At 46.7% G+C, this 14,350-nt stretch overlaps 1 protein-coding gene across 1 annotated transcript in view; it reads left to right on the plus strand.

Annotated features, from left to right (window-relative positions):
- SYNE2 (spectrin repeat containing nuclear envelope protein 2) overlaps positions 1–14,350 on the plus strand; it is a 229,664-nt gene that overhangs the window by 160,313 nt on the left and 55,001 nt on the right. The window contains exons 79-84 of the mRNA XM_081213478.1: positions 917–1,063; positions 2,821–2,997; positions 5,031–5,186; positions 8,988–9,137; positions 10,395–10,565; positions 11,605–11,738. Coding sequence (XP_081069604.1) covers positions 917–1,063; positions 2,821–2,997; positions 5,031–5,186; positions 8,988–9,137; positions 10,395–10,565; positions 11,605–11,738 — 935 coding nt within the window. The remainder of the gene's footprint in view (positions 1–916; positions 1,064–2,820; positions 2,998–5,030; positions 5,187–8,987; positions 9,138–10,394; positions 10,566–11,604; positions 11,739–14,350) is intronic.

Below are 14,350 nucleotides of genomic sequence, written 5' to 3' on the forward strand. Positions count from 1 at the left end.
ATGCCTCCATCCTGATCCCTCCACATAGAAAACTGCACATATTTGGGAGAAGGCTAGGCTACAGTCCTTCTCCCTGAAATGCTGGGTTTCTATGTGCCTGGAATTCATTTTTTCATAGAATCATAGAATCATAGAGTTGGAAGAGACCACAAGGGCCTTCGAGTCCAACCCCTTCCAAGCAGGTAACACCATCAGAGCACTCCTGACATATGGTTGTCAAGCCTCTGCTTAAAGACCTCCAAAGGAGGAGACTCCACCACACTCCTTGGCAGCAAATTCCACTGTCAAACAGCTCTTACTGTCAGGAAGTTCTTCCTAATGTTTAGGTGGAATCTTCTTTCTTGTAGTTTGGATCCATTGCTCCGTGTCCGCTTCTCTGGAGCAGCAGAAAACAACCTTTCTCCCTCCTCTATGTGACATCCTTTTATATATTTGAACATGGCTATCATATCACCCCTTAACCTCCTCTTCTCCAGGCTAAACATGCCCAGCTCCCTTAGCCCTTCCTCATAAGGCATCGTTTCCAGGCCTTTGACCATTTTGGTTGCCCTCCTCTGGACACGTTCCAGTTTGTCAGTGTCCTTGCTTGTTTACAGGGGGGAGCATTTTGTCTTGTGGGGGCCCCTACTGAAACATACAGTCAGGAAACAGCTAATTAAAGGACTCAGTCCCTCCCTCCCTCCCTCTGTTCATGCATGCGTTGCCCCTATCCACGCCCAGTTCCCATTAGCAGTAGACCTTGTATCTCAAACCCATCCATGAGTTTTGTCTGGGTTTGGGTTAAGGGTCTTCTACAGTTTAAGAATCCATAGCCCCTCCTTGTAAACAGAAAGAGTGAGAGAGACCCAGAGTGACTGGGCCAGATGGACGGGGTATTAAGTATGACTGTTGCTGTCATTGCATCATTTCTGACCAGCTTCAGATGGCAAAGTTGCCGTCTCGTGAGGCAATCGCAGAATTAATGGACCGGATGAACCAGATGGAGCAAGAAAGAAGAGCCGAAGCTACTGTGAATGCTCAGAGTCCCACATGCCAAGTGAAAGGCCTTCTTAAGAAGTACAAGGTGAGTAGGGCACTAGAAGAATGAGAGTCCTAGAAGCTGATTCACTTTGCCAGACAAGAATAGAAGAATCCAAATCGGGAACCGGTCTGCCTAGTGTGGCCTCTTCCAGTCACCCTATACTGTATTTTTCACTCTATAAGACGCACCCGACCATAAGACACAACTAGTTTTTAGAGGAGGAAAACAAGAAAAAAAATATTCTGAATCAAATGTTGCTGAAGAGGAAGGAGGAGGGAGCATCAGGCTAAGGAGCCACCGATCCGTCTGCCCCTTTGGGGAAGCTGGATCTGCTGGCCGGCTAGCAGGGTTGCCCCTGCTGGGGGGATTGGAGGAGGCAGATGAGACGAAGTGACACTCTTCAGTGAAGCGGGAGGAGGAAAGGAAGGGGCTCTGTAAAGGCTCCCTTCCTTTCCTCCTCCTCCTTCGCTGAACAGGTGCTGCACTGCTCTGCTGAACCCTCTGCTGGCTTCCCAGCGAAGCAGGATGAGGGATGGAAGGGGCTTCATAAGCGCTCCCTTCCGCCCCTCATCGTGCATGGCTCTGAAGGCATCACAACAAGAGGCGCTGTGCAGCTCTCCCTCTTGCTCTGCTGGCTTCAGCGAAAGCTGCGCAGCCTCCATTCGCTCCATAAGACACACACACATTTCCCCTTACTTTTTAGGAGGGAAAAGGTGCGTCTTATAGAGTGAAAAATACGTTAATTGGGGTCTGACTGTCTGAGCCCTGTCATGAGCACAAGGAGAGCTTTGCTGAACCCCTGGGGTGAAAGGTGCCTTGCATTTTACGAATAAAGGCCACTGCACTGTTAGGATATTTCCATTCCACCTTAAAAGGGAGCAGGATGTTTGTGTCACAGCCTGCGTATTTCCTGTTCACAGGATGTTTAAGTTTGCTATTGCTTTCGTTTCTCTCTCTGTTGGAGACACTGACGCAGAACAGTCATGTCTTTCTTTGTTCTGATCAACGCTGAATAAAGCCTGTAAATAATACTCTCCTGCGTGCAACTTTTGGCTGTGCATTATCTGCTGAGCCCTGGAATGTGGCAAGGTATTTCCAGGAAACTCGTGTCACTAATTGCTGAAACTGCGTGACTACGGGAGATCGATGGATCGTCCGGCAGCCGGCTTGGGGGGCCATGATGGACTTTATCTCCCTGGCAGTATCCCAACATGCACAAGGATGCCTTGCTTTCTTCCACTTGTGGCATCTTCCTGCTTTCGCCTTTTTTCAAATCGCCACCTCTGCCTAGAGATGCCAGGGATCGAACCTGGGACCTTCTGCATTCAGAGCGCATGCTCTGCCACTAAGCTGCAGCTCTTCCATCTGGTACTGTGCCACTTTTTGCCCAGAAATGCTTTTGCAATGGGTCTCCAAACTCACACCCCACTTACTTCACAATGCCATACGAGGCTCTTCAACTGTCCACCACCTGTGAGTGCACTTGGTAGCAGTAACATTCCATCATAGCAGAGCAGCCCTAAATGCACATTAAGTGTGCAGTAAGATTCTCCTGCATATGGAAGCCAAGAAGAAAATGCCATCTTTGCCCAGATGGATTAGCGAGCTAGCAAGTGCATTAACCTACAAGCCCATACTTTTTAAGCATTAGCAAAGGACAAACATTCACAGAGATTATGGGTCATAGTTCTTCTGTGCGTTAACACCATTTCAAATGCCATAAAAGTAAGCGGTAATGGCGTTTTCTGCGTGGGAAATGCTCTTTTCTTTTCATGACAGGAATGTATTTACTTTTCTAGGAGTACGAGATGGAAATGAACTTCAAACAGGGGGTAGTAGATTATGTTAACCAGTCGCTGCTGCAGATGACAACGTGCGACGTCAAGAACAAGCGTTACAAGAGGACGGTGTTTGCAGAGCGTCTTGGTGAAATGAATCTGCGGTGGCACCAGTTGAGAGGCTCTCTGAGCGGAAAGGTTTGTCCGTCCTTTGCAGTTCCTTTGCACAGAGAACGAGTCCTGTGGATCCAGAGCGGCGCAAGGAGAAGTAGAACACAACTTTCTCTCCAGTGCAGCCCCCTGAAACACTGTGAGGCAGGGCCAGCCCTTTCATTAGACAGTCAAATAGCGGCCTCAGACAGCAGATTTTGGGGTGTCCTGAAAGGGCAGGAAATAGTTTATTTAATGTGCTCCTATTTGTATTTTACTGGCAGGATGGGGGGAAAGGTGCTTGTGGGGTTTTCTGTCTCAGGTACCAAATAACTTAGCTGGACATGGGTGCGCCTGAATTTGAAAAGCCTTTAACTGCATAACTATTAAAGGTTTAGGACCTCTGCCTGCAGTTTCACCAGGCCAATCTATGCAACAAGTGATATCTGAGCATTTGGAAGGTTCCAAAATGTCCAGCTTCCTGCATTCAATTTAGTGCATCCGTTGTGAGGAACGATCCCCACGTGTGTTGTGGGAATGTGGGGTGCAAAACCTGTAGATAATCTTTGGCGGTTTCCCAAAGAGGGTGTTTTAAAAGTCTTATGTCCAACAGTGTCTCTCCAGTGACACTTAGATCCAGCGCAGGCTTCTTCCAGCAGCCTTTCTCAACCTGTGGGTCCCCAGATGTTGTTGGACTACAACTCCCATCATCCCTGAGCTCTGGCCTTGCTAGCTAGGGATGATGGGAGTTGTAGTCCAACAACATCTGGGGACCCACAGGTTGAGAATCGCTGATAGAGGAAGGTGATTTTCCACCTGTCAGGTCCCCTGCTTCTTCCCAAGGTGTTCCAGCTACTGGATTGGGAAGGGGGGAGCCGGAATGGTTGAGATGAGGGAGTTGCCGTCCTCTCCACACCATGGCAGAAGCCTCCACTGAACCAAAGTGCAGGGTGGATTTGATTTAAATCAAATTGATTTAAATCACTGGTCGGTAAGACTTGATTTAAATCCTTTTTTTTTTTTACAGAAAGACTCATTCAAGGTGGTATAATCTTCATATTTACAACCAGATGAAGGTTTCATTTTTGGAATAATAAATTTTCAGAGTAGTTTTTACAGTTGTATCAAAAATTACTGATTTGGTTATACTCTTAGAAATAGATAATGATGAAATTATTGTGAGGATTAATAAGTGAAGGGTCTGTATTTGGACAACTTTTCTGCTGTACTTTATTGGAAGGAGAAAAACAATCATTTCCTTAATAACAAACTTAAACAATTTATTTAACTAAAACAATAACTGTCAGGGAACTGCCATCGGAGGGACAGGTGGTGGAAGGGCTCACGGAGGTTGGGAGAGACCCAGCAGCGGAAGCAGGAACCAGCAGGGGGAGAGGTGGGTCTCTGAGGGAAAGCGAGCAAGAGGGAGGGCTCAGGGACACGTCCAGCGAGAACAGTGGGGAGGTTTCTGGACCTCCCATAGGGAGACCCACTCCTCGCCGGAAACTGTCACGCCGTGAGTCCAGAAGACGTGTTTCCGTTAAGGAGCTTTTATGTTGGAAGCGATTCCGAAAGCAGCCACTGTCGGAATCTGCGAGTGACTAAGAGGAGCCATGTCTGAGGGGCTCCGTCACAGACAGAGGTTTGTGGACTTGAACAAACTCTGAGGGACTACGATTTTACGCACAAGCAGCTCATCATCCCATCACAATAACATGATAGCATATGCACCCATGTTTGTTAACTGATGTGGTTAAACAAACACAAAATCCGTAGACTGAGTTTTAGCACACATGAAAAACTTAAAACAAATTCTTTTTTCCTGTTGGAATAGCCTTTGGACTATAATGTTACTTAAATAGAAATATGTTTAGAAAGATTTTTCCTCCAAAAGCATTTTATTTAAAAATCCAATCTAAATTTAAAAAGATTTATTTATTTATTTTTAATCATTGATTTTTATCCACCCTGCCAAAGTGCCTTCCATCTGCAGAGAGGAGACGCTTAGGCAAAACCCCAGATGCCTTTCTGTCCTCTATGAATCAAATCATCCTTAAATTTCCATGCTGGAATCTTTGCAGATAAAGGAGCTGGAGCACATTTTGGAATCCGCAGGTGAAAAGGAGAGCAGAGCCCAGTCCCTGGGCAGCTGGCTAGAAGCACAAAGCAGAAGACTGAAGCAAGCAGGGAAGCCAGCAAGTTCCATTCTTGCCCAGGACACGGCGCAAGACTGCAAGGTTAAACGTTTGTTCTCGTTATTGCATTTGGGAATTCCAGATTCACATGATTTACTGCATCTGACCCTAAAAAAATCCCACTTTCCTTCCAGACTGCTCAGGCCAGTGTATATGATTCTTCCTCTCCCCTGCCCATGCTATTTTCACAACAGCCCTGTGAGGTAGGTTAGGCAGAGATCATAGTGACTAGCCTAAGGACAATGAGTTTCATGACTGGGTGGGGATGCAAGCTCAGATTTCTGTGTTCCTATTCCGATCCGCACTGGGTGGACTTGGTTCAGGAAGATGGCTTGTAAATCAATATTCTTGTTGCTGTTGAATGATAAGTAATAATAATCACGAAGACGGGTTGTTGGATTTTTTACTTTAGAGAAAAAGTGAGGAATAATAATTTATAATAATACCACTCTGGGTGGCTCCCAACAGAATATTAAAAACACAATAAAACATGCAAACATTAAAAACATCCCTAAACAGGGCCACCTTCTGATGCCTTCTAAAAGTCAGAAAGTGTTTATTTCCCTGACATCTGATGGGAGGGCGTTCCACAGGGCGGGCGCCACCACTAAGAAGGCCCTCTGCCTGGTTTCCTGTAACTTCACTTTGACATGATGGAACTCTCTTACCACTCACAGGCATCCAGTGAAACTGAAAGTTGGAAAGTTCAAGACAGATAAAAGAAAATCCTTCTTCATGCAGCGCATAGTTGAACTATGGAACTTGCTCCCAGAGGAGGCAGTGATGGCCGCCAACTTGGATGGCTTTTAAAGAGGATTAGGGAAATGGCTTCTAATTATTATTATTATTATTATTATTATTATTATTATTATTATCCCGCCCTCCCCAGCCGAAGCCAGGCTCAGAGTGGCTAACAACAATAAAAGTAACAGAGCATTCTAAAATCAATTCAAAATCAAATTTATGTCAACCATTGGGCTAGAGTTCTGTGAGGATTACCGAAGGAGGGGGTCAGACTGTGCCTCAGCCAAAGGCCTGGTGGAACAGTTCTGTCTTGCAGGCCCTGCGGAAAGATGTCAAGTCCCGCAGGGCCCTAGTCTCTTGTGACAGAGCGTTCCACCAGATCGGGGCCATGGCCTAAAAAGCCCTGGCTCTGGTTGAGGCCAGCCTAACCTCCCTGTGGCCCGGGGCCAGTGGCGTAGCGTGGGGGGTGCAGGGGGGCCGGCCGCACCGGGCGCAACACCTGGGGGTTAGGGTTAGGGTGCGCAAATCCACGGGTTAGGGGGCGCAAATTACTTGCCTTGCCCTGGGTGCTGACAACCCACGCTACGCCACTGCCCGGGACCTCCAAGATGCTTTCGTTTGAAGACCGTAAGGTCCTCCGTGGGACATACCAGGAGAGGCAGTCCCGTAGGTATGAGGGTCCTAGGCCGTATAGGGCTTTTAAGGTCAAAACCAGCACCTTGAACCTGACCCTGTACTCCACTGGTAGCCAGTGCAGCTGGTATAGCACTGGGTGAATGTGATCTCACAGTGAGGACCCTGTAAGGAGTCTCGCCACGGCATTCTGCACCCGCTGGAGTTTCTGTGTCAGTCTCAAGAGCAGCCCCACATAGAGTGAGTTACAATAATCAAGTCTGGAGGTGACTGTCACGTGGATCACAGTGGCTAGGTCAGGACGAGAGAGGTAAGGCTAACCATGATGGCTACGCAGCCGCAGGAAGCAATGCTTCTGAATGCCAACAAACCGATCTTGTGCTCTGGTCCTCCTTGTGGGTTTCCCATACGCATCTGGTTGACTACTCTGAGAACAGGATGATGGACTAGAAGGGTCCAGCTCAATCTTATGCCTCCTTAACTGAGGTCTAAAGGATTTGTCTGCAAGGGTTAAAATGCTCCAAGAGCACATTTTGGACTGGTCAGCCAAATAAGCCCTTATTATTTCCCAGACAATAAGGGTAAGCCACGTTTGCAATGATATTCCTTCTCTCCTAGGTAAGCCTTTTGTTTTTGTGTTATTGCCATGGTTACCCCTTTTCTCTCCCGTTGCAAAATAGTGGGTAGTTTTTGCTATTTATTCCCCGCAGTATGTGTTTTTTTTACTAAAGCGCTCTGGAGCCTTTTCGCGTGTCCCCCCCCCCCAAGCTGAGGGACAAGAGGGATTCATTCCAACCCGCCAGCAAGAAGCGTGGTGAATAAATAAAAGGACAGATTGGAACTCTCTTAGTGAGCAGGTACACTCACTACGGGAGAGAGGAAGGGGAAGGGAAAAGTTAAATAAAGCCAGAAAGAATGTTTCCACATCCTTGAAGACAACTCTTTATAATAATAATTAAAAAAAAAAAACAAGGGAAATGGGGGGAACTGATTTTTAATTCTCAAGCACTTGTATAAACTTTGCAGGAAGATAAATGAATAATCTAATAGCCACTACATTTTACACTAACCCTATGCCTTGTATCATATATTCAAAATAAGCAACATGTGTTTATTTGCATGATTTATGCTGATGATAGGGACGCGGGTGGTGCTGTGGGTTAAACCAGAGCTAGGACTTGCCGATCAGAAGGTCGGCGGTTCGAATCCCCACAATGGGGTGAGCTCCCGTTGCTTGGTCCCAGCTCCTGCCAACCTAGCAGTTCGAAAGCACGTCAAAGTGCAAGTAGATAAATAGGTACCGCTCTGGCGGGAAGGTAAACGGTGTTTCCGTGCGCTGCTCTGGTTTGCCAGAAGCGGCTTAGTCATGCTGGACACATGACCCGGAAGCTGCACGCCAGCTCCCTCGGCCCATAGAGCGAGATGAGCTCCGCAACCCCAGAGTCGGCCACGACTGGACCTAATGGTCAGGGGTCCCTTTACCTTTACATGCTGATGATAGGGAGGGCAAAGGATATCAAAATGCCAACCCCTCCCCCTATCAAATGCTGCTGTGCTTTCCACATTTCCTACGGAAATTTCTTCAGCCTTGCCATCCCAGGGTACAAGCCTGGGCAGTGTGTATGGAGGTCTTGGGCTGCCCAGACAACAAGACTCACTGATGTGATCCAAAGGAAAACCGAGCAATACATTTGGCACCAGCTTGGCTGCAGGAGTTGCTGGAAGGAGGTGTACAAAGTGCCTTAGGGACTCCAGTCTGGATTTGTGTAGGGTTTCTCCAGCAGAGGTTTAGGGCCAGAGTTTTCTTTCTCGCAGATGGGCCTGGAAAATTGCTTAATGTAGCAAAAACTACGTGTTAAAATGTGTATAGTAGGGAGAAATTCCCCCTCCCCAAAATTCTATCCCACCTTTCCTCCAAGAAGCTCAAGGTGGCATACATCATCATCATCTTTTATTATTTATACCCTCCCCTCCAAAAAAAATCTGGCTGGGTTTCCTCAGGCACTCTGGGCAGCTCCCAAAAGAATATTAAAAACATGATAAAACATGGGATAGTCTCCTCCCTGTTTTATCCTCTCAGCAACCCTGTGAGGTAGGTTGGGCTGAGAGACAGTGACTGGCCCAAGTCCAGTCAGTTAGTTGCCAGGCTAAGCAAGAATTTGAACCCTTGGTCTCCCAGGTCCTAGTCCAGGACTATGACCATAACACCACAAAGGGTCCCTGGGCTGTCCACAATCAAAGGGTTCCAAAACCAACCAGCCTCCCCAATTTGTGATTTGGTTTTGGGGTTTATTTTTGTTGTTGTCCGCTTTGCTTTTGTTTTGTTTGTTTTTAAGCCCTCTGTTCGCCACAGTCGGAACAGATTTCCTAGCATTGATTGTTAAGAATTAGAGCTGGTGTATGGTCCTGAAAGATGAGTTATGCACAGAGAAGAATTCTCATACTCTTCTGTTTCCTTTTTCCCAGGCGCTGGAAAACCAGCTTGCAGTTAAATCTAAGGAGCTGGATGAGCTGAAGCAGAGTTACCCAGTTTTAGGAGGTGGTGCTGAGGATCCTGCGGGGGCAATGCCGAGAACCAGCAATTTAGATGAAATGAGGACCAGAGTTGCCAGCCAGGTTGATACTTTCTCCTTCCCCCCCTTCTTTTTTCCCCCCTTTGCCTATGTCTAAGATCTAAGGGACGCGGGTGGCGCTGTGGGTTAAACCACAGAGCCTAGGACTTGCCGATCAGAAGGTCAGCGGTTCGAATCCCCACGATGGGGTGAGCTCCTGTTGCTCGGTCCCTGCTCCTGCCAACCTAGCAGTTCAAAAGCACGCCAAAGTGCAAGTAGATAAATAGGTACCGCTCCTGCGGGAAGGTAAACGGCGTTTCCGTGCGCTGCTCTGGTTTGCCAGAAGCGGCTTAGTCATGCTGGCCACATGACCCGGAAGCTGAACGCCGGCTCCCTCGACCAATAAAGCGAGATGAGCTCCGCAACCCCAGAGTCAGTCACGACTGGACCTAATGGTCAGGGGTCCCTTTACCTTACTAAGATTTGGTGACTTCCTGAAGATTGCTCAGTTGACTCCTGCCATGCTAGGATCAGAAAATAGCATTGAGGAAATAGATTCCCATGGGGAGGGGCCCCAGGGGGGTAAGGGGCTGTCTTGCCCAAGGACTGAGCTATGGACCCTCCCTGGTGCTCTTTTGGCAGCGATCAGACTTGAACTTGAGTCCACTCGTTTGCCTAGCCATTTACCTGGTGAGTTCTACTCACTGTCATGGTTCCATGAATCCTGTTTGGTGCTGGCAAGCAGGGCTGTGCCAAATTTCTAAAATGGCAATAGAAAATATTTTTCTTAGCAATTTTAAGCTGCCATGGAATGAGAGCTCAGAGCTGAGCTGTCTGTTCCTTTTGCAATTTAAAACCCTTCAGGCGCTGCTGAATCCGTGAGTTTTCCTGCTGGGATGTCAGCAGCAAGTGTAAAACCCGGTGTATTTATTCCTGCAAATCATCCCCTAACCAGGTGTCCTGGAATGAGCTCTGCTAGAGCTTTGGCCTCAAATTAGGATGATAATGAAAATAATTCTAAAACTTTAATGCCATACACTGATATGTTTTTCCTTCCTTCAACATCTGGTTGGAAGCATGCGCTGTTCCCTCTGAAATCAGTTATATATTAATTTGTTAAATACTTAGAGTGTTTTTTTTGTCCAGCGTGTGTTAGAAAGGAAGCACTAAAATAAAACACTGAACAGTGGGTGTCTCTTAGTGTTTAACAGTGGGGTGCCCCTTAGACATTTTCCAAGTGTCCTGATACGTAATCTCCAAAGTGTACTTTGTGAAGCAGAAATGGCACCCGCGTGTCTAATCATAGGCCCGGTGTTTGCAGATTGCGCTGCTGAAGACCTCAACAGAGTCTGCTTTAGAGCAGTGGCGGATTTATGACCAAGCTTGGGATGAAGTCAGACTGATGCTTGCAAGAATTTTGTATTGCCTGGAGGTCAGCAAGCCTCCCGTGGTTACATTCGAGACACTAAAAACCCAGGTGGAAAATCTCCAGGTATGTTTCACATTTCTTGGGTCGTAAATGCTCCTCCTAAAAAGACAAAGGACTACTTCAGATGCAACACCAAGCCATGGTTTACTGGTATGTGATTGAGCCTCGATGGACTCCTAAACCCACACACTTAGCCTTATCCTGCCTTCTTCCCCGCTTCCTGTCTAAGGCAAATAATAGTTTACTGTCTCAGACGAAATGGGCAAACTATGGTTTGCATGGGCCCTGCAAAACTGGATTAGACACCAGGATCAGTACCTCATTTCCAAATGAGTTTGCAGGAAACTCACAAACCATGCTTTGTCCAGTTCACCTGTTCACCTCATTCACATTTCACCATGGTGTGTTTGAAGTCAAGGTGGGTTAGATCATCTGAAATGCTGCACATACAGAATGCTGTGTCTTGCAATGAGGAATTCAGTGAGTTGACCCGTTTCAGACAGATGATTTTGGTCCTCCCCAAAACAAGTTAAAAGAAGCCTTACGTGTCCCTTACAATAGAAGCAAATTAACACTCTGGTCCACTGTCGATAATGGGGAAAGTTGCACTGATGGTATGCACAACAAAACACACATACACGTGCCTGGTCAAAACTAGGATGATAATATGCAGCCCTGACAGAGGTCTTGCTAGGGAGTGGCTGAAGGGGCTGGAGAGCAATGTCTTTTCGTGCTGGGTCTTGGATCTTCTCCCCCCCCCCTTTAACTGCAAAGTGGGTTAGATTCCCCCACTCCTAAGCCTGGAGGAGGGCAGGGGAAGTCTTTCTTGCTAATTTCCAAGTCTTTCTGGAGTTGGTGCAAGGTCTGGTAGATTCTTCTCCCTTCTCCAAGCTTGAGAAAAGCAAGTGAGTGAGATCTCACCAGAACAACAGCAGCAGCAGAAGCAGCACTTACAAATGGAAAGCTGGCAGCATATTTGTGGCATCTCAGAATTTTAAAATGTGGTCCCTTGGGGAGGAGAGATGCAAGTTAGCATATCAACAGCCGCCTCCTCGAATGCTTTTGCACTCACAACCAGCCATGTGGCATTTCTTTCCCACAGTCTCTTCAAGATAAAGCAGAGAGTAATGAAGAAATCTGGGCTAAACTCCAAGCTGCTGCTTGTAACCTGAAGAAGCTGTGTGATCCCTCGTTTTCTGAGATTATTGAACAGAAATGCAGAGAGGCACGCACAAGGTACAATAAGATTTCTTTATTTTATTTGTTAACCATTCTGTTGTCTGGCCCCAGCAAGTCATTGCTTTCATATGCAGTGGCAATTGCGTGTCAAGGACGCCCAGAACACCCCCAAATAAAGACTCGGTTCACACAACTTTATTGAATTACAGTACATGTGAGTGGATGCTTAGGCATTGGTTAGCGACTATCTGTTCCCACTTAGAGGTAGGAACAAAACTGACAACCACAAGCCTGCAGAAGTCAGTAAGGGTAAACATTTTTGGGGAGAGACTAGAGCTGGGCGCCAGGCTCTCACCTCTCCCCAAATGCTCCCAGGGGTTCTTGCGTGGCCCTAGCCCCTTGCCAGGGGTTCGGACAAGAGCATGGCGAGCCCCTGGATTCCTTTAATGGAATACCCTTGCATTAGCAGCATTGGAGGGGCAGGCACAGCCAACCACATCCCCTCCACCAACCAAAATTAACCAAATACCTAACCACAACCTTAAGGAAATCAGCCCTGAGTGCTCACTGGAAGGACAGATCCTGAAGCTGAGGCTCCACTACTTTGGCCACCTCATGAGAAGAGAAGACTCCCTGGAAAAGACCCTGATGTTGGGAAAGATGGAGGGCACAAGGAGAAGGGGACGACAGAGGACGAGATGGTTGGACAGTGTTCTCGAAGTTACCAGTATGAGTTTGACCAAACTGCGGGAGGCAGTGGAAGACAGGAGTGCCTGGTGTGCTCTGGTCCATGGGGTCACGAAGAGTCGGACACGACTAAACAACAACAACAAAACCGCAACCTTACAAGTTGTGACGATTTGCTATGCAGTAGGCAAAAAAACCAAATGGCACCAGCCAATCAGCCAAATGGCAAAAATTCCTACCAGGCCCCTGCTCCAAAGCAGATGACCCCATGACAGGCATAGCAAGGTCAGCACAAACAAACAGAAACAAACCTTAAATATAGGGAGGGTGGACAGGTAATCCGATGTGCGCAGTGAAAAGAGGAAGATCAATGTGGCGCACAGGGAATAAATAGCACTCCCATCAATCAAACAATTTTGCAGCGTTAAATTCTCCCCAGCAACAATTGGAGGTGCCCTATCAAATTCGTGGCCATCCATACTAACCCGCACAGCAACAGGGGATGTCATGGTTGCCCCCACCACAGCATGTGCTCTCCATGAAGGAGAACCCACTTTGCTGCATAATGTTTAACTTTGTGTTGTTGTTTTTATAGAATATTTATTAAAGTTTAAACATTACAAGAAAGAAAAGAAAAACAAGAGGAAAAATATACAAGACATCAACAATACCAAGAAAAAAGAAAAGAAAAGAAAGAAAAACATTAGAAAAAAACCCAAAAGAGAACAAACATAGAAAAGAGCCCCATATTTTCATATCCTTATCTTTCATTAGCTTATTTCCTCGACTTCCTCACACCTCCTTTTTTGTATTCTAGTTCAATTAAATGTTCTAGCAAGTCCTTTCCCTCTTTCACAAATTTAGTTCCATAGTTTAATTTAACAAAGTTTTAAACAACAGCTGGGAACCCAAGTTTGAGAACCGCTGGCTTAAGCTGATCGCCACTAGCCCAAATAACCCAGTGATAATCAGCCTGTGGGGAGGCACGAAGCATCGGTCAACATTCCAAAATACATACTGGACAAGGCTTTTATTAGGCTAGTCAAGGGGCCACAAAGTAGTGTGCAACCTTTTGTATTCTGCAGAGATCTTCATCAGGCTACATAGCAAACAAAGCAGCAGTGGGAGGGAGGGATGTTGGAGGAAAATGCTAAAGAATGGTGAATCCATGGAGTCTTCATCTGCTGCCTGTCTCAGGATGGGATGTGGGAGGAGGAAAGAACAGTCAGACTAGACGCTTTTAGCTGCTGCCCAGGTTTCGGGGTGCTTGGAAAAAGGAACCTGCCATCGTTAATATCCTGCCTGTAGGAATATAAAATCCAGTCTTGCTCGCCCCCATCTCTACCCTTTGGTGAAACGCACAGGCATAGCAACTGTGTGTGCTATGGCTTAGCTCTAGTTAGTGCAACAGCAGGGGAACTGAAGCAGCAATAGTTTTTACCATGAGTACCCAAACGCTTGCACATTCATGCTTAGCCATAGTTTGGCTTACTGTTATGTTCAAACCAGGCCATTTAGTAGGCGTGTCCAGATGCGCAGTAGAAACACAGTTGCCATGTTGTGTTCAGGCCTACACTCATATACCCTGGAGGTATACAATTAATCACACCAAAAGATGAATATAATTAAGCAGTAAGACGAAACCTTTGTTTTAGAAATAGACAGTTTAATGGCAACTAAAGCAATACAGCAGACTAACCAGCATCACAACATCATATGCCCTGGCAAATAAAAACGGTTTGACCTTGATCAGAGCTTAAGCGAGATTCAGTCTTTAAAAGCCAGAGCTAGGCAGTTTATTCTCCAAGCCATCTTGATGGCTTAATGCATAGATTGGGAATCTGTGGCCCTCCAGATATTGCTGAACCCTAACACCTATCGCCCCCCAGCTAGCATAGTCAATGTCCAGATAATGATGGAAGTTGCATTCTTGCAACACCTGGAAGGCCACAGCTTTCCCCTCTGTGGTTTCCTGTGTGCTT

This window comes from Podarcis bocagei (assembly GCF_964188305.1).
Source record: "Podarcis bocagei genome assembly, chromosome: 1".
In the NCBI taxonomy this organism is placed as follows: domain Eukaryota; kingdom Metazoa; phylum Chordata; class Lepidosauria; order Squamata; family Lacertidae; genus Podarcis; species Podarcis bocagei.